This window comes from Nerophis lumbriciformis, linkage group LG12, assembly GCF_033978685.3.
Source record: "Nerophis lumbriciformis linkage group LG12, RoL_Nlum_v2.1, whole genome shotgun sequence".
Taxonomy (NCBI): domain Eukaryota; kingdom Metazoa; phylum Chordata; class Actinopteri; order Syngnathiformes; family Syngnathidae; genus Nerophis; species Nerophis lumbriciformis.
In genome coordinates, this window is record NC_084559.2 from 41,342,264 (window position 1) to 41,367,577 (window position 25,314).

Consider the following 25,314-nt stretch of genomic DNA (forward strand, 5'->3'; position numbering starts at 1 on the left):
AAATACAAATTGAAGCTTTTTTCTAATCGATAAATTGCTGCAGCCCTAGTAATTAGACACCTTGTCAATGATGAATTTTAGATATTTAAACCACTTTGTGTGCTTTTGCTGCAGCTACCTGGAGAAGAAGAAAAACTGAAAAAGGCATGCGAAGCCATGCTGCCGCTCTACCCTGCCCAAAGTTATCCTCTTGAAGTTCTTTGTTCTTACTACCTCAAACAAGGTCTCGGAGGCACCACCTCACTAACATATAGTCTCAAATACAATTATATATTTATACCATAACAGACACAAATGTTCTGTTTTGCAGGTGTGCAAGGTGAGGATGCTGCCAGCTGTTTTTCAAGGCTTTGTGATTTGGCCCCAGACAACGGTTTGTGTGACTTCGGATTTGGCACAAAAGCACTCCAGGAGGGCAGGTTTAAAGATGCCATTCGGGACCTTGCGCGAGGTTGGTATGAAAGTGAATACACACTCTCAGGCCACTATTTCATTAGGTGCACCTGCAGGATTGAAGGAGCCAATTTAAGCATGCTATCACTGAATGCATTGGTGTAAACTACCAATGTTTCTGAACCATAGGTCCAATGTTGGGCAGCCAACAAATATCTGTTTCTCAGTTGTGATCCGTATGGGCCACAGCGGTACTAAGTTGTAATACACTTTTCCACCACTTGTTGCATTAATGACAATATCAAACAGAAGACGTCTCGAGCTAAAGTCATAGAGAAGTTTAAACGCAAAAAATAAGATTAAAGTGGTGAAGCTGTATTATCATTTGCACTTAATTTTATTGAGTTTATTTAAGAAATATATATATATATATATATATATGTGTGTGTATATATATATATATATATATATATATATATGTGTGTGTATATATATATATATATATATATAATTAATTTAGTTCGAATGCATTCATTTGAACGCTGCATAATTTTATGTACCGTATTTTTCGGAGTATAAGTTAAGTTGCACCGGAGTATAAGTCGCACCTGTCGAAAATGCATAATAAAAAAGTAAAAATCATATAAGTTGCACTGGAGCCCGGCCAAACTATGAAAAAAACTGCGACTTATAGTCTGAAAAATACAGTAAATGTTTAATGAGTCCCTTTTTTTGCACTATATTTATTTAATATTTGACCTAAGCTTTGATAAAAATGTTTGTGATTAACACATGCTTTCATATCATTTTACAACGTTTGTTCTGTTAAACTGCAAGTAGGTTAGATACAATTATTGAATAAAAAATTGAATGACAAATTTGGTGTAAGTATTTTAGTGGGCCCCGGGCCCCTCTGTATTAAAAAAGTTGGGCCCAGAGGCCAAAAAGGTCAAGAACCCTTAGTGTAGAGCTCACAGTACACAGCTCTTGTATTGAATCATATTAGATTGTACAAGTGTACCTAATGAAGTGTCTAGTGAGTTTATGTCTGAGGTAGTGCATACTGGTTTAATTGTTGTTATACTGACTGGTGACTCCTTTTGTATTTTATTAGGATTGAAGAAGATGAACTTAAGTCCAGCTTGGTACAGTCTGGCAGAGGCTCAGCTTAAAGTGCACAAATACTCAGACTGCTCTAAATCGTGTGCTCAAGGTATTATACACAATATACAGATTTATTATGAAAATAAAGCAGTTTATATGTGTGGGATTGTGGTACAACAGGTTTAACAGCGTGTGCGACCGGAGACAAGACACTAAGGATTAGGCTGCTGAAGCTGAGGCTCGAGGCTTTAGTCAGGTGTGGAGGGGAGAAGGCTGCAGACCAGGCTTTGGAGACATTTACCCTGGTAAAATATGCTGCAGGAAGTGAAGTGTTTACATGGATTGCAATACACTGAATGTTCCACTTACAGCATGCTAAATAGTTTCCTTGGTATGTTTGTATCTTCCTGTCTTTTAGATCCCTGATGCTGTCAAAGACCCGCTATTAGTAGCTCTTAAAGGCCGTGCATACCTGAACAAAGGACTCATAGATGAAGCATTAAAGGTCAGTTTAGGTTTTAATGCCGCCCCTGAAATTATATTGCTTTTAACTGTCGGAGGAATATTTTCAGAAAATAATGACTTCGAATTTGCCTTCATTTGCTAGAAGAGATACGCACATGAGGAGCTCACCCTGTTTCGTTAACTATGCACTCTCACACACATATATTATTTTCTCCACTTTAATGGTGTCATGAAGTACCGGCCTGAGGACAAAGTAGAGGAGAATATGTCAGGTTAACTTTCTGTTTAGATACCCCTCAAGGTAACCTAGGTGGACGAAAGCATGAGAGAGGGGCGACCATTTTGGAGATTTGACCTCTAGATAGCTAGGCACTTTTTTACAGCGCTGGTATTGCTATTGTTTGTACTTAGTCTGTTAGTATACATTACTGTGATGGTAATCAGTATACAGATGAATGTATGTACTAGGGTTGTTCGGTATAACGGTACTAATAAAGTACCGCACTACCAATTGATTGAAATCGGTACTATACTGCCTTTGAAATGTACCAGTACTCATCTTTAATCTGAATGCCGCTGTGCGGCGGTGACGAAAAAGCTGAGGTGCATGATGTTGAGTGTGTCAAAATGCATACACAAAGTGCATACAAGCAATAACATCTTGGAGAGGAGGAATGGCAAAAAACTACAATTCTACTGGTTAATAAAGAGGGTGCGTGAAGTACAATATGGAGGTATTTGGATTTCAAAACCAACGATAAAGGTGACGCTTTAAACAAGGAAGCAAAGCGCTTCAAGTGTTGCTTTAAAACACGCCTCGCCAAATGTAGCGATTAGTATTACCACCTTTGCTTCAAACGTAGGTAAACATTTAAATAATGAACATTCAGATTTGCACAAGGAGTTTAAATAGTGACAGGTAATAATGTAGTTGTTACACCTGTTCTGCTCTGGTGCAGACCGTAGTCGAGGAGCACAGGGCAAAAGTTCCCTTCAGAGTCGATGTTGTCGGTGGGTTAACACCCTTCACTTTACCTGGCAATGGGTCTGCTAAGCTCCACTTTCAGGTCAGAATGACTAGGCCGCCGATTTGTGACAATCTGGTTGCTTTATTGTTAGTTTTGCAGGACACAGCAGACCTGTTCATCCTTCTACTGTGCAGTGCAGCGCTACCGCTCTCTCTCTTTGCTCGCCCACTCATGCACTGACGTCACTTAGACAACACGTTGACATTCTCACAAACACACATACACTACTCTCTTGAGTTAATCAGCTCCTCTGTTGTGCACATGTAGATACATAACATGTAGATACATAACATGTAGATACATAACATGTAGATACGTAACATGTAGATACGTTACATGTAGATACGTAACATGTAGATACGTAATATGTAGATTTGTAACATGTAGATACATAACATGTAGGTAGATACATAACGTGTAGCTACGTAACATGTAGCTACGTAACATGTAGCTACGTAACATGTAGCTACGTAACATGTAGCTACATAACATTTAGATACATAAAATGTAGATACATAACATTTAGATTCGTAGATGCGCACAAAGCTGCTTGGATTGATGCCAAATATTAGCGGAGTTAATACCCATCTAATGAATTTGGTAACAAATTGCTACAATTTGTGTTTTATCTTTAACAAATGTGTGTTTTTAATTTTCTTTTTTTTTCCTGAGGGAACTCTCCTGAAGGAATCAAAGTACTATCTATCTATCTTTACCTGCTACATGGCTTATCTGTGTACATTTATCCATAGTTTTGTTTTTAGTACTTAATAATAATTGTATTTTTCTTAAAGCACAGACCAGGAGTGGCAACCATAAATCATTAAGCATTTAATATAATGTCAATAAAGCTTTTTATTTTATTCTAACCTAACCCTTGATTATGACAGACTGTGTCCATCCATCTTCTACCGCTTGTCCCGTTCGGGGTCGCAGGCTGTGCTGGAGCCTATATCCGCTGCATTCGGGTGGTAGGCGGGGTACACCCTGGACAAGTCAGACTATATGTAATATGGAAAATTTTAAATTGTTCTTTGAGTGCAGCAAGAAAAACACAACGTGTTTCATGCCTTTTAATTTATATTTTAACCTTCTAAAATTGTTTTTTGAGAGCAATAGGAAACATATGTTTATTGTATTGTAAGTCTTCTGTTAAAATAAAGCCAATATTGACATTTTTTTGTAGTTCCCTTTATTTTGAAAAGTATCGATATACATTTTGGTACCGGTACCAAATTATTGGTATTGGGACAACCCTAGTATGCACTATTTAAAACAACATGAAATAATCTACCTTCTGTAAATCTTCTGGAGGTGTCGTCACATCTGGTGGCCTCTAACCCAAACCTGGCCCAGGCGTTGGTGCTGAGGGGACTGGCCCACTTAGCTGATGACAAGCAGCAGCAAGCAGAGCAGAGGTAAAAACCAGCCCTGTGGTTGTTCTGAACCTTTGACAACGTTGATTTTTCTTGTCGTCCAGTTTCCTCAAGGCAGCAGAACTAAGCCCCAACTGTGGTGAGTGCTTTTTTTTGCTGGGAAGACTCTACTGGACCATGGGAGAGGAGACCCGGAAAGACAAAAGCAAAGCGCATTCGCATTTACTCAAGGTAAATAAAAAAAAAAAGACATATTTTATTTAAAAAGCCTATTTTTTCCTAAGCCTCATTTGTATGTGTCAGGCTGCAAAGTTGGACCCGCACCTTAGTTTTGTGTTCCGCTACCTTGGAAATTATTATCGGGAGGTGGTGAATGACTCAGGCCGGGCACGTGGCTGTTTTAAGAAGGCCTTTGACTTGGACAATGACGACGCTGAGTCTGGAGCGGCCGCAGTCGATCTCAGCATGGCGCATGAAGATATGGTAAATAGTAATACAGTGGAACCTCGATTTATTTATTTATACTTAATTAGTTCTGGAACATGGTTCGTAAATCAAAACATTTGTAGAGTTCCCCATAATAAACAAGGTAAACATGAATATTTGGATACTGGCCTTGACAAAAGTCGCCAATTTAGTAAAAGATTGCACACTTTGAAGACACTATAACGCATATCAAACAGACATAACAAGGCGGTAATGGATTAACAATGTCCTTATTATCAAAACAAGACAACAACTAGGCAAAATGAACTGTCAACGCACACACACACACACACACACACACACACACACACACACACACACACACACACACACACACACACACACACACACACACACACACAAGTCCCTTTGGTGCTCTCAAAAACGTTAACAACCATGTTTGCACACAGAGGCACAGATGGCGCAAAGTAAAGGTTCGTAAACCGAAAAGTTCGCAAATAGAGGGGTTCGTAAAACGAGGTTCCACTGTAATAGCTTAATTCTGCTCCTACTTTTCTTTTTTAAACTTTTTGTTATGTTAATTTTCCACATTGTCTTTGCCATTACAGATCACTGCCTTGGCGATACTCCAGTCAGTGACTGAGAAGGCCACTCCAGGTTCTGCTAAATGGGCGTGGATGAGACGAGGGCTTTACTACCTAAAGATCGGACAACATCAACAGGCTATCGCAGAGTAAGAAGGCTACACCAAAGGGGGGTGATTTAGATTTTGTATGAGTAGTAACGCACTTTTCATTTGTTAAAATCTCAAAATGCTACAAAGTATAACAAAAAAAAAAGGTAAAAAATAAAAATAGAAAGTTAGAATATATAATAGAAAATTAAAATAGAAATAAAAACATGAAAAACACTAGATAAACACTAGATAAAACAGAAACATAGATAAAATAGAAATGAAGTAAGTATGTGATCGTGTTTGTAGTCTGCAGGCAGCTTTGAGAGCCGATCCAGAGGACTGGGTGTGTTGGGAGTGTTTAGGAGAGGCATACCTAAACCGCCAGAGTTTCACGGCAGCTCTAAAGGCCTTTGGGAAGGCCCACAGTCTCCAGCCATCCTCCATCTACAGCGTCTACCAGGCAGCTGCGATCAAGCAGACCCTGGGCAAGTTCAAAGAGGCCATAGCGGAGTATTTGCAGATCACAGCACAGCACAACTACGTTCCCGCTCTTAAAGGTATGATTGTGTGTTTGACGGAGCTCTGCACAAGTGCCTTTTGTCGCTGCCTGAGGGAAGGTTAATAGGAATTGAAATTATGTGTTGTTGAGGTCTTGGAGAGTGTCAGCTCTCCCTGGCAAAAAGTTTAATGGAGGACTGCAGAGACGGCGGAGCCATTGACCTGATTGAGCAAGCTATACAGAATCTCTTCAAGTAAGTCATAATCACAACTGGGATGATTTTAACTGCCATGTGTTAGTCTCCCATTTCAAGTGATAGAAAAACAATCCATGTACGATTTGGAACACTGTTTTGTTCTTTTTCTTCACATTTTATTCCTAGTAGTCAATGAATTGCAGTGTGGGTTGTAGTTCCACCATTTCGGGACCATGCATTGTGCCTGTTAACCTTAGGCCAATAGAAAGGTACCAAACTGTAGTATACTGATCAGTTCATTTAGTACACTTCACATCGCTTTACAATAGAAACCTCCTCAAAAATATGTGCACTGTATTAATATCCTTGCTTCACACTTCTCATCAGTTTGGCATGGGCATTTTTGTCTGTTTCTTTTGTCCGAATATATTGTCCTACTTTACAAGTACTGTTGAGTATTAAACTCTGCGACTGTTTTTTTCGGATATTGACCACGTTGGGGTTCCGGTCAGAGAACACACAGTCATCATTTGGACTCTTCCAACTTTAATGGTGCATATTGGTTTAGGTTCATTTATTTAGTTAGTTATTATATCGTCAAAGACTAGAGCACCGATTAAACGTAGCAGAGAAACAAGTCAGCACACATTAACACACGTCAAAAGGGAAGCGGAAGTGACCCCTACAGGAAGGAAGCGGAAGTGACACTGTCAAGAAATGCTTCAAAATAAAGTAACTGAAAACATAGATAAACATGGAGAATTCTTAACAGCCGCCCCCACATTTGTACAACAAATGTGTAACTACAGGAATTCAAGTGTCCTTACTGTCATCCTCTAAACTTGGAAGTGGGATCAAGCGAGCTACCGGTCTGGTGTAGATTTTACTCTTGACCATAACCTCAGCAGCCCTGACCTGTCCATCTTGACTCGGAATGGTCTTAACCACTCTGCCGATGGGCCACTGTGCTCTTGGAAGTGAAGGGTCCACCATCAGAACTACAGTGTTGATGGTTATGTTTTCGGACGATCTCTGCCATTTTGACCTGGTCTGCAAAGTGGGTAGATAACTGCGGATGAAGTGGATCCAAAACTGATCCACAAGTGTTTGACAATGGCGCCATCTCCGCCGCCCCATGACGGCTGGGACGTAAACTACTTGCGGCAGTGCAGAATCCCGCCGCCCCATGAGAAGGATGTTTGGGGTGATTGGGTCCAGATCAGAAACATCAGATGATACGTACCCTAGTGGTTTTGAGTTCAGTATCCCCTCCACTTCCACTAGAGTTGTGTGCAAGACATCTTCTGTGACTGACTGCCCTCCTACTGCGACTTGGAGACTGGCCTTGATGGATCTAATTTCCCGTTCCCATGCCCCACCAAAATGAGGTGCATTTGGAGGGTTAAATTTGAAGTCAATCTGATATTCTGTCAGTTGCTCTCTTAGTTGAGGTTCTATCTCTGCAAACACTGTCCTGAGTTCTCTTTCGGCTCCTCGGAAGTTGGTCCCACAATCTGACAGTACCTCTCTTGGTCTTCCCCTCCTGGCAATGAACCGACGTAGAGCGAGAAGGAATGCATCGGCATCCATGGAGTTGAGGAGTTCGATGTGAACTGCTCGAGTTGTAAGACACTTAAAAATGACACCCCACCGTTTCTCTGATCTTCTGCCCACTTTGACCAGATAAGGTCCAAAACAATCCACACCTGTTGAATGGAAGGGTGGACAGAGAAGTCTGAGGCGTTGTGGTGGCAGATCTGCCATCCTTGGGACTGTCGGTTGAGCTCGCCAGCGTTGACAAGATGGGCAATTATGCTGATGGTGCCTGACTGCTTGTCGTCCTCGCAAAATCCAGTAATGTCTTCGAAGTTCTGCATACACTCGCTCTGTACCTGGGTGCAGAAGACGTTCGTCCATGTCCTTGATGAAGAGTTTAGTTATCTGATGTTTTGGGTCCAGCACAATAGGATGGATCTCTTCTAGGTCCGGGTTCTGGAGTCGTCGCAGCCTACCCCCAACTCGAATTAACCCTGTAGTTGAGTCCCACTCAGGGGAGAGGCACGCCAGACGACTCTTAGCTGACACTGCTTTCTGTGTTTTAAGAGACATGATGTCTGCGGGAAAGGTTTGAACTTGACATCTTCTCAGCAACAGAAACTCAGCTTCTTGGGAGCTGATTGTCTGACTGTGTGTCGAACCTCCTGGTCCTTCCTGTCCCGCCTGCTGAGTGACTTTTATTAATTCTTTCCAGGTATTGAATAGAGAAGCATCCGGAATATTATTGTCGCTTTGCACTACTGCAAGACCACAGAAGGTGATGTTCTTTAGTTCGGATGAAGTCAGGGTTGAATCTTTCTCCGGTCTTTTTGGCCAGTATTCCGCACTTTGCCTGAGAAATGGGGGTCCTTGCCTCCAGCGCCCGTCCTCCGCAAGTTCCAGAAGAGGTTTCCCCCTGGTGATGTCATCAGCAGGATTGTTGTGGGTGTCCACATACCGCCAGGATTGTCGATCAGTCAGCTCCTGTATCTCTGAGACACGCGTTCCAACAAAGACCTTGAAGCGACAGGAGTCTGACTGGAGCCACTCCAGAACAGTAGTGGAATCCGACCACAGGGTTGTCTTTTGAAGAGGGAGGGTCATCTCTGTCTTCAAAACCTTGGCAAGCTGAGCTCCAGCTAATGCTGCACAGAGCTCCAAGCGAGGCATGGATTGTTGCCTTTTTGGAGCTACCCTTGATCTTGCCATAACGAACGAGGTGAGAATGACATCTTTAGTCTGTAGTCTGACATAAGCAACTGCTCCATATGCTCGTTCAGAGGCATCACAAAAGATGTGCAGATCATACTGGGAACCAGTGGTTGGGATTGGTGTGTAGCAGCGTGGTATAGATAATTTATCTAGATGTTGGAGCTCACTCTCCCACCGCTTCCAGGCCTCCTGCAGGGCTCGTGGTAAGTCAGAGTCATCCCAGCTTCTCTGCTTGGACCATAGCTGCTGAATGAGAACCTTGGCGCGGGTCGTATACGGTACTATAAACCCCAGGGGGTCATACTGGCTGGCTAGCACCTGATATGCAGTCCTCATGGTCAATATGGTATGTTCGATGTTTCTACGTTGATAGCCAAGGGTGTCAGTAGCACAGTTCCATCTCAGGCCTAAAGCAGGCTCTTGTGGCTCAACTCTGTTCTGGCTTAGCCACTGCTCTGTGGTAGTCGATCTTCCTTCAGGAGGGACTTGGGCTAACACCTCTGGTTGGTTACTTGCCCATTGTCGGAGGTCAAATCCTCCTTCTGCCATCAGTTTGCGCAACTGAGTGACCTGCTGTGCAGCCTCAGATATGTCGGTGAAACTCTTTAGGCAATTATCCACATAGAAACTTTGCTCCACTGATTTAAGAAGTCCTGGATGGTTGTGTTGGTGATTCCGAGCATGTTGCTGCAGAGCAAATATTGCACAGCACGGGCTGCATGTCGTTCCGAATGGAAGCACTTGCCATTCATAAACGTCTGGTGGGTCTTCGCTGCGCAAATCTCTCCAGACAAAGCGAAGGAGTGGTCTATCTTCAGGGAGAAGACGGATCTGATGAAACATTGCTCGGATATCTCCACTCACAGCTACCTGGTGCTGTCTGAACCGAAGAAGAACACCTAGCAAGGATGGTCCCAGTGTAGGCCCAGGGAGGAGTTGGTCGTTCACAGACACTCCCTGATGTCGAAACGAGCAGTTGAAGACAAGTCTTGCCTTCTCATTGTGGAACACAAGATGATAGGGAAGATACCACGCTTCAGTGGACTGTTCCGTCTCTTCATGCGAGAGCTTCTTGACATACCCTGCTTGAATGAGCTTAGCGATCTCAGCAGAAAGGGAAGTGACTTTCTCTGGATTCTTCTTGAGCCTTTTCTCTGTGCTTCTCAAGTGAGCCATAACGGTGGATATGGAACTGTTGAGTTTAGGCATATCTTTCTTTCTTAGGAGGGGTGTTGCATAGCGCTGGACACCCTCTATGTCGACTCGCTGAGTTCTTGTCTCCAATAGGGTGATTGCTTCCTGATCTTCACGAGAGCGAACAACCATCTTTTCGTTCCTGAAAGGCAAAACATCAAGTTGCCATAACTTTTCCACATTACGAAACAAGATGTCATTGGGAGTGGCAAGTGAGGTAAAGAGACACAATTGTGTTGAGCTCTGTCCTTGTGTTCTTTCCTCCGCCCCCTGTAAAGTCCATCCAAGTGCTGTGTGGATGGCTATGGGTCCTCCATTATTTCCCTGGCGGACTGGCTTCGTGGCAGTGATCAGGTGCACATTGTCTGACCCAATTAGCACTAGGGGGCGTGCATTGGAAAATGGTTGTAACGAAATCCCACGTAGATGTGTGTACTTCCTCTGAAGTCTCTGAACTGGGTAGGTCTGCTCCATCAGATCCAAACCTTGTGCAGTAAACGCACCTTGCACTTGGTAACGTTTCCCTGGGTTCTTTATAGGGGAAATCTCAAAGTCAACTGTTAAACCCTTGAGATGGGTAAGGTCTGTGCGCACGGTGCGTAGGGCAAGAATTTCATGTTGGCCATGTAAGTGTAGATGTTGTGCTGCGTCAGGTAAAATCATAGTTCGTTGAGCCCCATCATCTAAGACAGCAAATGTCTCCATTGATTTTGAATTATGATGCAGCAGTACAGGAACTACTTTCAGGAGCACTCTACTTGAGGTGATGCTGGGAGTCAAATAGACACGACTCTCTGTGGGAGTCATCTGGGTGTCTTCAGTATACCTTTGAGCTACATTGTGGAGAACTTGGAGGTGAATACCATTCCAGTCGCTGCAGGGCTTCTTGAGAGTACATGCGTCGGGTGCATGAGCACGTGCACATTTCCAGCATCGTCCTTCTTCTACTATCCATTTATCCAGGTGCGCCGCAGAATGTTTTCTGATCTGTTGACAGCGACTAATATAGTGTTCCTTGCTATTGCAGAAGAGACAATGCATTTTGTTAGCTTTGTTGGTGTCAGCAAGAGCGTGCTTAGTGGAGGCACCCTGTCGTGTTGGCGCTGCTCCATGATATACAGCTGTAGCTTGACCTTTGACCCTGAAGGGACCTTTTTCTGTTGCGCTCCCCGATGGTTTCTCCTGTTGATAGCGTTGCACCAATCTGCTAGAAAGGCGCTGCTGTTGTGCTTTACCTTGAAGCCATCCATTTAGGTCCTGCAGGTTGTAGGGGTTCAGACTTGTGCCGTTTAATTTGCCTTGTAACTGTAGATGCTCGATGAACCCATCTCTGTGGTACTTTGGCAGCTTGCTAAGTAGGCGATCGACATGTGAGCAGCAGTTCACTTCCATGCCTTGTGGTCCCTCTAAGGAGAGCAGCATGCTTACTAGGAGATGGACACGCAGAGCAAAGCTCTGAAAGGTGCGAGCATCAGTCGGCTTGACATCTGGGTATGTCAGAATGGCAGCTATTTCGCTTTGAGCAAGCTGATGTGGCTGACCATACTGGAACTGCAAAGCTTGCATTGTGGCTGTATATGGGTATGGATGGTGGCGGCACGACTGACCTATCATTTGGGCTTCTGGAAGCTTGAGATGTTCAAGTAGCACATGATATTTATAATTCTCACTTAAGTCTGGATGGGGTTCGAGTAGGTTACAAAGAGCAAGCTTGAGGTTAGCAAACTCTCTTTCACTATCTGCAGTAAAATCTGGAATTTTAGGTTGTGGCACCCCGTAAGTTGAGCGTTGTGACACACCATATGTTGAGCGTTGTGACAAGTTAGTGGGTAATGGGGGAACATTGTGACTTGACAGCATCTGTGGCTGATAGACTGTGGGCATGCTACCCTCTAGTGGTGAAGTGTATAATGGGTACTGAGGTGTTGTTACTGCTGTGAGCCCAGGGAGGTAATGAGTTACGTTTGCACCTGATTGAGCGTCCGGTATTGCAGGTGGAAAGGGATGACTGAGCACATTCAGGGGGTTGTAAGAAGCAACTGCAGGTGTACAGGTTGCTGTAGTGCGTTGATGATCGGCTGGTTGGATGTATTCTCCAGATTTGCCACAGTGCTGGGGGGGGGCCCTTGAGTTGTAGTAATAATGTGTCTTGGCTGGAGAGTTGTTCCTGATGTACAGCAGGCAACACCATTCTATATGAAGCAACAGAGGAGGGGGAGCTTGGGCATTGTGGTGAGAATGCTTGTGTTAATGTAAGTGGGGAAGCAGCTCTCTCACGTGCAGCTGCGGGAATGATGTCCACTTTATTAGTTTCATTCCCTGACACAGATTGCGTGCTTGCTGTTATACATCCCCCAAGTGGAGGCTTTACAAAGTGCAGCTGCTTTGTTACTGGTTCAGGTGAGGGAGTATGTGGAGTGGAAATTGCAGCACAACTGTCGCTCACTGAAGGAGGTTGTGCTGGTGAAGGCTCATTGTCCGTATGAAGGTCATTTCCATCCATTTCTTCATCCATGAGGAAGGAAGATATGTGTTCCATCAGCTGTTGCCGTCGCCGTTGTCTGCTTTCATATTGGCGGAGTTTAGCAGTAAGTCGAGTAATTTCATCCGTCTCCTCCTTTTCCTTTACTGATACTGATTCCATTAGTTTCCTGAGTGAAGAAACATTCAGCATGTCGACTGACGTGGCACGATGTGAGGTTACTCTGTCATCTATTTGAAGCAATGCATCTGCTTGGCTACTGTTCACTGCGGCCGCTGCTCCTCTCTGCTCCTCCATCTCGGCAGGGGGGGAGAAAAGGGCAGGTCGGTGCACATTATAGCCAAGGATGTAGTCTTCAAGATGTTTTGGGGGTACGGCGTTTCCTCACCGATCGGTCTCGTACATCAGGATGGAATGGAGAAGCAGATTCATCCTCTGATGACATTTCCATTGTAGCCAATTATATCCGGCTCGAAGGACCTTTGTTGAGTATTAAACTCTGCGACTGTTTTTTTCGGATATTGACCACGTTGGGGTTCCGGTCAGAGAACACACAGTCATCATTTGGACTCTTCCAACTTTAATGGTGCATATTGGTTTAGGTTCATTTATTTAGTTAGTTAGTATATCGTCAAAGACTAGAGCACCGATTAAACGTAGCAGAGAAACAAGTCAGCACACATTAACACACGTCAAAAGGGAAGCGGAAGTGACCCCTACAGGAAGGAAGCGGAAGTGACACTGTCAAGAAATGCTTCAAAATAAAGTAACTGAAAACATAGATAAACATGGAGAATTCTTAACAAGTACACTTCGCTGTGTACAAATCACAATATTATAGTACAGTTCACCTGTGTAAGGTGACTCTAAACTAGGGCTGGGCGATATGGCTGAAAACTATATCATGATATAAGTGTTTTTTATCAATCGATATCGATAATTATTGATATTTTTAATGACCTATCCAAAATAAAGGCCAAGGAATAAATACATTACATGTAAGCATTTTAAATGTAACCTTTCACTGATTATAATCCCCTCAGCTGTCAAGGCAGAAAGGAGAGGAAATGTCAACCCACCATGGAAAACACTCATCCATCCATCCATTTTCTACCGCTTATTCCCCTTTGGGGTCGCGGGGGGCGCTGGAGCCTATCTCAGCTACAATCGGGCGGAAGGCGGGGTACACCCTGGACAAGTCGCCACCTCATCGCAGGGCCAACACAGATAGACAGACAACATTCACACTCACATCCACACACTAGGGCCAATTTAGTGTTGCCAATCAACTTATCCCCAGGTTTACTCAATGTAAACTAGATTCTAAAATCCCATTAAACTCTTAATAACTGCATAAAATTTTAAGAATATGTAAAAAAATGCGAAATAAAGTTTAACAAAATACTACAAAGTGTAAAAATGTAAACATAGAGAAACCTGAGAATAACTACCGGTATTTCCCGCTGGTTTTGTGCCAGGAAGTTACAGCTGTGCTCTAAACGGTGAGCGCTGCAAAGGTGGTGTGTTATTACCAGTTTTGTTGGACGAGCGCCTTGCATCATTTATAGAACACATTGGTCTGACTACGGTCCGTTTGAAAAAACATCCCCAAAATCTGCCATACTGTCGAGGTGACTTTTCCTGTTTTATTCACTATTTCTCAGCTTTCTACCAAGAATCAACCACGAGACAACAAGGAGCAACCAAACTTGATAGTTGATACTGTTACCTGATTGGCTGTTAGCGTGTCACTCTCACTGATCAGTGATTGTGTTGCGTGGTTGCCAGAGAGCGAGTGCCTTTGTTCATGCAACCAACCTTGCCTCGTAACGTCCGCTTTCTTCCAACAAGAAAGGAAAAAAATTATCAAACACATTTTTTATTGATATCGATTACGCGTGTATCGTGATATGTATTGATATCGTTTAATCTTCCAGCTCTTCGCTAAACACACTGGCGTGGATTGCTCGACGGAGAAAGAAAAACACAAACAAATCAAACCCCACCGTTGTGGACAGGACTAAACTAGCCTTTGGTGTCAAAGGTTTTTATTGTACTATGTTGTGCGCTTGCAGGGCGGTGGTGTTGCGTTCTGACCTCTCCTGCTTGTGGAAACTGCTTGGAGACGCCTGCTCCGCTGTCAGCGCAGTGTCTCCAAACAGGGCTAAAGTTCAGGTGCCTGCAACCCTGGCTGGTCTGGACGCACACGCTCAGGTTCACGTGCTAAACCAGGCTCAGACGCTCCGAGTCGCTGAGAGGTATGATTCACCGTTAAATCTGCCATCTTAAATACATCACCTACACGTGCACTATGCATGTTATTGTCCGCAGGTGTTACACTCGTGCTTTGAAGCTAAAGCCAGAAGTCACTAGTCTCTGGTCTGACCTCGGACTCAACTTCTATCATCAGTCTCGCCTGGCCTGTGATGCAGAGGAAGACGGATCATTACTTCTCCAGAAAGCACAACAAGTACTGTTTGCACTCTGTGTTTGTTCGTTCATACCGCAGGTATTCTATAAAGTGACTTTCTGTATTCTCAGTGTTTGAAGAAGGCCATCATGATGGACAGTGGCAACCACAGCTATTGGAATGCTCTGGGAGTGATCAACACAAGCAAAGGTATTGTTTATCTATCGATCAAAATGAGACATTTTTAAATTCCCCCAAAATTTACTTCGATATGCTGTTCTTTCTTACGGGTCATCTGCAACTGTGTATTTACCATTTTTCTTAACATGTTTTTACATCCATTTTGGCTTTGCATAATTGAAATAAACTAGGGATGTCCGATAATATCGGAAATTATCGGTATCAGTTTCAAAATTATCGGTATCGGTTTCAAAAAGTAAAACGGCGCTGTGTACATGGGCGTAGGGAGAAGTAGAGCGCCACTAAACCTTAAAGGCACATCCTTTGCGTGCTGGCCCAGTCACATAATCTCTACGGCTTTTCACACACACAAGTGAATGCAAGGCATACTTGGTCAACAGCCAAACAGGTCACACTGAGCGTGGCCGTATAAACAACTTTAACACTGTTACAAATATGCGCCACACTGTGGACCCACACCAAACAAGAATGACAAACACATTTTGGGAGAACATCCGCACCGTAAATCAACATAAACACAACAGAACAAATACCCAGAACCCCTTGCAGCACTAACTCTTCCGGGACGCTACAATATGCCCCCCCCCAACCCTGCCCACCTCAACCTCCTCATGCTCTCTCAGGGAGAGCATGTCCCAAATTCCAAGCTGCTGTTTTGAGGCATGTTAAAAAAAATAATGCATTTTGTGACTTCAATAATAAATATGTCAGTGCCATGTTGGCATTTTTTTCCATAACTTGAGTTGATTTATTTTGGAAAACCTTGTTACATTGTTTAATGCATCCAGCGGGCATCACAACAAAATTAGGCATAATAATGTGTTAATTCCACAATTGTATATATCGGTATCGGTTGATATCGGAATTGGTAATTAAGAGTTGGACAGTATTGGAGTATCGGATATCGGCAAAAAAAACATTATCGGACATCTCCAAAATAAACTAATATATGTGTCGGGAACACAATAAAGGAACATTTTTACCCCCCCCCCCCCCTGCCCCCCTGTTATTTTTCCCTATAACATCAGGTTTGCAGAACTTGGCTCTTGCTCAGCACTGCTTTATCAAGTCAATTCAAGTTGAACCAAATGTATGTATTATGGATATGGTGGTAAGTATTAGGTATTAAAATGTTTTTCTAAGGGTGTTTTACTCCTTTGTAGAATGTTGTTGCCTGGACCAACCTTGGTACATTGTATATGAAGAAGGACAATATAGAGGTGTGTGTTTCATGATGCATCGAAATTGTATTATTATTGTTTTTTTATCATTGCCGACTGATGTGTTAATTTTGTGTTTTTTTCCCCTTGTTAGCTTGCACATGAGGCTTTTAAGGTTGCACAGTCGTTGGAGCCGCTCTATGTCAACTGCTGGATCGGGCAGGTAATCTGTTTTTTAAATAATCAGCAAATCCTGACGATTGTGTGAATACTGAGACACTTATCATACCATTCAAGGTAACATTATTGTGCCAGTCATCCATCTCCACTTGACTGAATTTCTGCAACAAAAAGGCTTTTTTGAACAAACTCAATTAAAAAACAAAATAGGTGGTTCATTTGGAATGGATCACCTCTTGTTTTCCGTAGTCCAAAATCCTAATGCTGGCAAAAAGTACTTTTTCTGCAGGAACTTTAAAAGCAGCATCATGCAGAAAAGCAGTGATGCTGATCATTTATTTTTCTAGGTTTATAGTTACAGTTTAATATTGCCCGATTTACTTTTGTTGCTGTATGTGAAAATGGTGCCCCTAAAGCTGGTTGTATCAGCTCTGTACGCCATTATTTATTTATTGGTGTTATTTAATGTTCCCCTCTCGTTTTTATGTGTTTTAGCTTTTGATTTAATCCCACTCGGAACTGCACAAAAAGGGGTGTCACTATTGTGACTTTTGCGCGACATTTAAAACTTTTTTGTGGATATTTTGAATCTGCAACCACATGCTGTAATTTCTCCATTGTGGGATAAGTAAAACTATGTCCTATCCTATTAGCATGGTATTAGTGGACTTCTATGGTGAGCTCATCATTTCTGAGAGTCTTGCAATTTATAGACCTGTATGAAGTCGGCCCCCTTTTTAAATAACACTGCCATTCATTTTTGCCGTAAAATAATTGTTTGTGCCACTACAGTTTTTAAGTTATTCTAAATTAATGTTCTGATTAGTGATGTCATCCAGCCCCGTCCACCTTGTCAAAACTTCCCCAAACGTGTCCCATCTGTTTTTGCAACATTATTGCTGCTAACATTTTTTGTCTTGAGTGTTATGGTTTTTATGTAATTAACAAGTTTTTATTCATAACCAGCCCCCCATCACCTTGTCAAAATCTCCACAAACTTGTCCCAAATGTTTGTGCTGGTTTGTAATGCAAAAAGCTTTTGTTTAAATATTTAACTTTTTATTGTTTACATTCATAGTGATGTGCGGATGGATATTGACGTTATCAATACCTCCGATACCAGATATACCTTTATGCTGAGATGCAGATGAGTGGGGGTGAGTATAAATATTAACAAGTTAATAACATAAAAACTATTATAGACCAAGAAAATTGCAGCACAAATGTTTGCCACAAGTTTGGGGAGATTTTGACAAGGTGGTGGAGCTGGATAACGTCACTAGTCAGCAGTGTTGGGTTAGTTACTGAAAACCAGTAACTAGTTACAGTTACTAGTTACTTTATTTCAAAAGTAACTCAGTTACACACACCAAAAAGTAATGCGTTACTGTGAAAAGTAACTATTTAGTTACTTCTTTTCTTCTTCTTCTTCTTTTTTTTTAAAGCTCCCATTAATGCCCTTTTAGCCTTCATTTCAGTACTGTTATTGCACTAGAGAATAATACAATCTGTTGATCAACTTGACATGCATTTGCATCACTGAACTCTGCTAAGCAATGTGGTCTACATACAACACACAAAGACAAAGATATGTTTCAAAGGGCCAATTTATTTCAGGCCAGAACAAATTGACAAAACTATTTTAAATAGCTGCAACATAACATACATAAGTAACAAACAGCAAAATAACAACATACTGTAGCTGTAAACAAAGGAAGGCCCACACTACATACACAAAGCCTAACCAGGCGTTTTTCTCTCTCAAGGAATTCTGAAATAAAATCGTGTCTGAAGCCCAGAACACTCTACACATTTCCCCAGTTTTAGTTTAGAGAAAAGGAAAGATTGGCCTGGCCCACTAGGATCCCTCTTTATGTTTGTGAACTTTATAGTCTGTACATTTAGAGTGATGTGATAATCAAACACTCTGGAAGTCTAGAATGAAAGAGTATATAAGAGAATTGACAGAGTGTGTGTACCTTCAGAGCTGAATGACGAGCAGAGGCAGAGTTTGGAGTGTCTTCTTTAGCTTGCTTTCCATTTTTATGTATTCACTGTCCACTGTGTCCAGGAACTTGGAAAATGTTTTCGTGCCATTTGCTGTTTGACACCGGTATCATGCTAATTAGCTGCCTTAAAGCGGGTGACTCCACTGTAGAAATACCCTGCATGTCTTCTAGCACATATGCTGCAATGGCTCTATCAATGTTGTCCTGTCTAGCAGTACCGCCGTTAAAATCCAGCCGCTGTTGGAAGTGGAGGTGAAGTGTCTCTCTTTACTAGCTTTGTCGAAGCACGTTGCTTTTGTAGCTGTTTCAGCAGATTTAATTGCTGTTTTGGGCAGTAGATGGGATCTTTGATTTAACTAAAATGTTCTTTTCTTTGTGCTCGACAAAAGAAAAGTAGTGAGAATATCTCCATGTTAAGAAACTCGACTGCAGCTCCGCCATGATCAGACACGCCCCCCTCCCTCCCCACACCCACACTCAGACACACACACAAAGCGCGCCTCTTCCTTGTGACACAAGAGATTCAGAAGGACGACACTGCAGCGCTCCAATAAAACACACTCAGATCTTCTGTTTCTAGCCGATACTACATAAAAAATAATGTAAAATAACGCAGTAACGCATCATGTAGTAACGGTAACTGAGTTACTGAATATAAAAAATAACGCGTTAGACTACTAGTTACCGCCGAAACTAACGGCGTTACAGTAACGCGTTACAAAGTAACGCGTTAGTCCCAACACTGCTAGTCAGTAACTGAATTTCAGAATAACTTAAACCGCAACGGCACAAACGAAAAACTTTACAACACAAACAAATCACAAGCCAATGGTATTTTATTGTTTGCTATGATAATGAGGGGTAACTTCACACAGGTAATTTATCGGATGTATTTACATGTTTGCTTGGCTTTGTATGCAATTGAGTGTAAAGTGTGTGTGCGTGATGCAAAGGTTACTGCTCTTTTGAATCATGTCAGATGTAAATGATGAAAAATGTCGGTCTCTTGTCAACTTGCCAGGCCCTGATAGCAGAGAAAGTGGGAAGCTTTGAGGCCATGGATCTTTTTAGACACACCACTGAACTCCGCACACATGTATGTGACCACCACATTTGTTTCTGTTTAATTCATAGCCTTTTGCAACACCACTTGTAGTAAAAAAAGAGTTACATGTCTCCCTACTTTATTTGTAACTGCTTACCTCATCATCACTCTCTGCAGACGGAGGGAGTGAAAGGTTATGCCTACTGGGTGTGTTCCACCTTGCTGGACAAGAGCAATAGAGACTCTGAACTGTACCGCTACAACATTGTCCAGATGAATGCCATCTCTGCGGCCCAGGTGGCACTCAGCAAATACACAGGTGCGCCATCAAAGTCTGCTCAACACGTATGTGGGTCATGTGGGAGAGAAAGTCTTGTGTGAACCTGAAGTTTCCCTTCCAGAAAGGTTCCAGTCTGACGCTGATGCCTTCATCATGCTGGGCTTCATGACAGAACATTTACAGCTAAAGAGGCAGGCTGTACAAGCTTACCAAAGGTATGTCCAAATTGAGATTTTTACTGAAAATAGGTAAGTGTTTTAAATACAACTGTGACATCCACTAAAGCCAAGCAAGCCTTAACAGTTTGTTAGAAACAAAAAATAATGCTCAGGCAAGGCTCCACTCCGGTCTAATGATTATGATTAGTCGTCCCTCACTACATCGCGCCTCAAATAGTGCGGACACACCACATCGCAGATTAGGGTGTAATGGTTTTGTAGATACTGCTGCATTTCGGTTTCAAAGTCTTCACAATAATGCAGTGACGCGTGACGGTATCAAACAAAAATTTGACCGGGTCTAAAAATAAACTACATCTCCCAGAATACAACGCCATAAGCAGGAAGTGAAGCGTGTCCGTAGTAGTTTAGAAGAATTGTTGTTTTTGGACAATTCATCAAAATCTGTCTGGAACTGTTTGAGTTATGTTGATAACAAATGGATAAAGAAACCCTAGTGAAAACATAACCTCTTTGGCGGAGGTAAGAAAGTCTGCGTTCTGCAAAGTAAAGTAGGGCATTTTCGTCTCGAGCACTTCATAGGCGACACAGCCAGCCGGTCACGTCGCAGTGCAGGAACGGAAGTCACCCAAAAAAACTGATGACTCCTCAATCTATGTCTCCATTTTCCACCGCTTGTTTCTCTCGATGTCGCGGTGGGGCTGGAGTCTACCAAGCGGCGCTCGGGCAGAAGGCAGCGTACTCCCTGGACAAGTCGCCACCTCATAAACTGTCACCCAGAAATTATATTTGAAGCCAAACATCAGTTTGTGAGGTATTTACATTATTACAAGTTAAATTGTTGAACTTTTCTTAGAAACAGGATATTACAGAATTATATAAACATGTCCACTGTGGAGGACACTGCTTGTCCGAAAGTAAAAGTTGAAAGACACTAAAGTGGACATTATTGTTCAACACTGGATATTTACATTGTCACTCAACTGTAAGGTTTTTTTTTATTTTTTATATTTGCTTATAACTGTAGATGTTCCTGCACAATTCTTTGCATTTAAAAATACATATTTGTTGTAATAAATATGATTAGAACATTTTAGCATTATGTTTGTGTTCAATTACAGTACGTTTGTCTATCCTAAACATTCCTGCCACTTCATTTTACACACTACAAATCTGGGGGTAAAGTTCGACTAAATTCGAAAAACAAATCAGCAGCGTCGTACAAAAAAGCTTTTATCAATTACGCCAAATAGCGAAAGTGAAACCGCTTCTATCAGGACATGATCTCGAGAAATTAATCCACGCCTTTATCTCGACTCGTCTAGACTACTGCAATGCCCTGTATGTAGGCATTAGCCAGGCCTCCCTCGCCCGCCTGCAGCTCGTGCAGAACTCTGCTGCCCGTCTGCTAACACAGACCCGCAGACGTGAGCACATCACCCCTATATTAGCGTCCCTTCACTGGCTCCCTGTGCGTTACCGAATCAATTTTAAACTCCTATTTGTTTTTAAATGTCTAAACAACCTCGCTCCAACATATCTCTCCGACCTCCTTCAGCCTTACTGCCCCACCCGATCCCTAAGATCAGCCGATCAGCTGCTACTGACGGTCCCTGACACAAGGCTGAAGCTTAGAGGTGACAGAGCTTTCGCCGCTGCTGCTCCCAAGCTCTGGAACAACCTACCTCTGAGTGTTAAACAGGCATCATCTCTTCCTGTTTTTAAATCTCTTTTAAAAACATAATTTTATTCCATGGCTTTTAACACTGAGTGATATCCATCTTGCTATGGTGCCCCATAATACACCTGCTGTGAACCTGTTTTTATGTTCTATTTTAGTTATTTATTTTTTTATCGTGCTCTGTTGTGTTGTGTTTGCTCAGTTCTCGTATTATCTTTTAACCTGCCCATTGTACAGCAGTTTGGTTACCCCTGTGGTAAATTTTAAATGTGCTTTATAAATAAAGTTGATTTGATTTGATTTAACGATGGCATTTACATTTTTTTTTTTTTTTTTTTTGGATATATACCACAATAATATCGTACTGTGGCCTTTATACCGTGATAATATCGTTCCGTGAGATTTTGATACCGTTAAATCTATATATATATATATATATATATATATATATATATATATATAATTGCCATATTTATATAACATTTGTTCTTATCGTAGTCACTGATTGGTTCAGCCTCAGGCTGCATTACTATATTGGATTAAAATAGTGTAAAGGTGACTAAAGGGTGTTATTTTATGTCTAGAGGGCTCTCATAATGTTGAACAATTTATTTAGAAGGTTGTAAACAGCTTTTTTATGCCCTAGCTATGAAAGTATAATTAATGATTACTATTTTGCGGAAATTTGTTTATTACGGTCGTGTCCGGCACCAATTAACAGCGGTAAACGAGGGATTACTGTATCGTTATTTATTACTTATGACAATTCACATTAATGCACATACAAATGAATGTAAATGTGCTAGATTGTAGCCAAAGGCTAATTTCCATCTGCAGTCCCTCGTAGGTCGATGGTACATAGAACAAGTCAATTAAAAAAAAAAACATGCATAAAAGTTTGACAACATCAGTCATCATAAACAGTACAATACAATACACAGACTCAGATATACTAATAAAATGGGCACCCATATATAACAGTAGGTTGCTGCATGACCTCAGCTGAATACTGTTCAGGAATTAAGTGTGGTTATGGAAGAAAATACACATCTCCCTTGGTATCAATCAATCAAAGTTTATTTATTCATCCCTTAATCACAAATGTCTCAAAGGGCTGCACAAGCCACAACGTCATCCTCGGCTCAGATCCCACACCGTTAGCGTCGTTAGTTAAAACACGGGTATTATTGCACATAGCCCTATTACACTTAAAGTTACATGTAGATAATGTTGGCGGTTAAGCAAAAATTCTGTGCACTTTTAGCCTTTTTTCTCATGGCTCCATTGACTAGATCCAGTGCCTCACTTAGCTCCAATGCACGGGGACAATAACAACACATACGTTCCTCAATCTACACCAACATTTTATGGGCCTTTGCATGATTCATGCACTACACGGCGATAATGTTTTTTGGGAATGAAATATATAGTTATGGTGTAATAACCCTTACTATAAAACCTAACTATGCAACCAACAATCAAAACATAACATTTCCTTTGAGCTAATAGCTCATTTATTTGTCTCTTTTTTGTGTGTTTGATTGATATTGTCTCTACTCAGAGCTGTTGAGTTGCTTCGGTCCACATCCCTCACAGAGCAGCTATGTTTTGCTCTAAGCAACTACGCACGTGCTTTATGGTGAGTAAAGAGTATTTACAGATATTTCCCACTGTCGTAAGATGACTGACAACTTTATATTGGGCCTTCCAGCGCTTGTGGCCGGTGTGAGGAAGCTGTCCATGTCTATAACTCCACCCCACTGGAGGAGCTCAGTGATCTGGCAGGGTTGGCTTTGGCATACTGCAAGGCTGGACACATCCCAGAGAGCAGTAGCGGTGAGTAACAGCCCTGAAGCCCTGTGAGTGACTGCAAAGGGTTCAATACATGTGCTCTGTAGCCTACGAGCGGGCCCTGGCGATGGCTTCCACTGAAAAGGAGACCGCATACATCTTGACAGCTCTATCACTGCTGCAGCACAAGCAGGGTAATCTGGACTCTGCCAAGACCCTGCTATTCAAATGGTGGGTCCAATCAGCTTGCTGTGCGGTTTTGCATTTCCCAAGTCGAAAGCTAGGAAAGGCACCAATATAAATGTTTAAAGCATGCAGAGAGTATACAGTTGTCTCCAACTCCAGTTCTACATAATGATAATATGATATCGCCTGTATTTTGCTCGTCTGTATGCTGATTGACCGTCTAACGTCTGTCTTCGCAGCTCCATGTTGAAGGAACCAGTTCCAGAGTCCCTGCTGTGTTTATGTGCCCTTGGATTGGCCCACAATGATGTCACGCTAGCCGCGGCTGCACGCACAGAGCTGTTCAAACAAGGTTCTTCCTGTGCAACTGTTGTAGAGCAGAGATGTCTTCTCACCTGTACCTTACTGGCCCTGCAGGGCAACTACAGTGCTGTGCAAAGAGAGGCCTCCAGAGCTGTACACAGGTGGGGAAACAAGTATAATTTCTACAGATAACTGAACAAGGGACATGCATTATGTCTGAATACACATAAATAACTGCCCTTTTTCTATTTGCTGTTTTTAGCTATCCTGGTAACCCATCTCTGTGGTCATTGCTGTCCAGATTGGTACCACAATACTACCCCAGGAAAGCTAATGTAAGCTTCTTGCAAACACAACACACTCCTATGAACTAGAGATCCACCAAAATGTTTTTTCAGGGCCGATACCGATTATTAGTCGTCAAAGGGGGCCGATAATCGGTATTTGGAGCCAATATTTATTTGCAGTAAAAGGTTATTTAAACATGAATTGTATACGTCAGCTGCACAACGCTTTAAGTTGTTTGGTTTTTTTTCGATAAAATGTTTTATGCGGCACTAATGTTTAATTTAGCACCAAAAAACGTTAGGATGTTTCACAAACACCTTCATTACGTGTGTCTAAGAGGAGCATAAACCTTTACATTTCTAGACATGTGAAATCTCCTGGGGAAATTTGTAATAATATGGGAATTCTCTACACCACACTAACTCAACATTTACTAATTTTTATACAATTTTATAACAGTTAATGGATTTTAAATCATTGTAATGTTTAAAAATAAAAACATAATTCTGAGCTCCTTCACATAGCTTATACTTGAGACATTTTTCCAGCAGGCTGACATAATTTATTCCTGAATGTTACAGAAAGTATGAGAATATGTGAGCTGCTGCCTCTTCTCTACTTACCGTATTTTACGGACTATAGAGCGCACCAATACGGACTATAGAGCGCACCAGGATATTAGCCGCACCCACTAAATCTTAGAAGGAAAAAATTTATGTTTCCATATATTAGCCACACACATAAGCCGTAGATATATACTTTGTGAAATGAGTTATTGACACAGAAATATTCTGTAAATGTTTATTGACATACTTTAATTGTTTCGTTGCCTGTAAGTAACACGGCAATAAAATGGACCCGCTAGTCGCGGAAGCTAGCTCTCCAAACAGCTAAACCGACTCAATAACTCCACGGTGACGTTTTCATGAATTTACTGAGGAATTTGTGAAACTGAAACGATACAAAAAATAATGCCATTGTAAGTTAATAATA

The 25,314-nt window shown here is 42.0% G+C and overlaps 1 protein-coding gene across 4 annotated transcripts in view; it reads left to right on the forward strand.

The window, feature by feature from the left end:
* Positions 1-25,314, forward strand: part of skic3 (SKI3 subunit of superkiller complex) — a 59,239-nt gene that overhangs the window by 19,516 nt on the left and 14,409 nt on the right. For all 4 annotated transcript variants that reach the window (XM_061986601.2, XM_061986603.1, XM_061986600.1 and 1 more), the window contains exons 8-32: positions 115-223; positions 311-451; positions 1,508-1,606; positions 1,678-1,802; positions 1,916-2,002; positions 4,305-4,408; positions 4,471-4,597; positions 4,670-4,849; positions 5,422-5,546; positions 5,796-6,046; positions 6,139-6,241; positions 14,684-14,866; positions 14,940-15,078; positions 15,150-15,228; positions 16,248-16,309; positions 16,383-16,439; positions 16,534-16,602; positions 19,590-19,664; positions 19,791-19,932; positions 20,015-20,108; positions 23,315-23,392; positions 23,465-23,589; positions 23,652-23,775; positions 23,970-24,194; positions 24,296-24,368. In XM_061986601.2, coding sequence (XP_061842585.1) covers positions 115-223; positions 311-451; positions 1,508-1,606; positions 1,678-1,802; positions 1,916-2,002; positions 4,305-4,408; positions 4,471-4,597; positions 4,670-4,849; positions 5,422-5,546; positions 5,796-6,046; positions 6,139-6,241; positions 14,684-14,866; positions 14,940-15,078; positions 15,150-15,228; positions 16,248-16,309; positions 16,383-16,439; positions 16,534-16,602; positions 19,590-19,664; positions 19,791-19,932; positions 20,015-20,108; positions 23,315-23,392; positions 23,465-23,589; positions 23,652-23,775; positions 23,970-24,194; positions 24,296-24,368 — 2,976 coding nt within the window. The remainder of the gene's footprint in view (positions 1-114; positions 224-310; positions 452-1,507; positions 1,607-1,677; positions 1,803-1,915; positions 2,003-4,304; positions 4,409-4,470; positions 4,598-4,669; positions 4,850-5,421; positions 5,547-5,795; positions 6,047-6,138; positions 6,242-14,683; positions 14,867-14,939; positions 15,079-15,149; positions 15,229-16,247; positions 16,310-16,382; positions 16,440-16,533; positions 16,603-19,589; positions 19,665-19,790; positions 19,933-20,014; positions 20,109-23,314; positions 23,393-23,464; positions 23,590-23,651; positions 23,776-23,969; positions 24,195-24,295; positions 24,369-25,314) is intronic.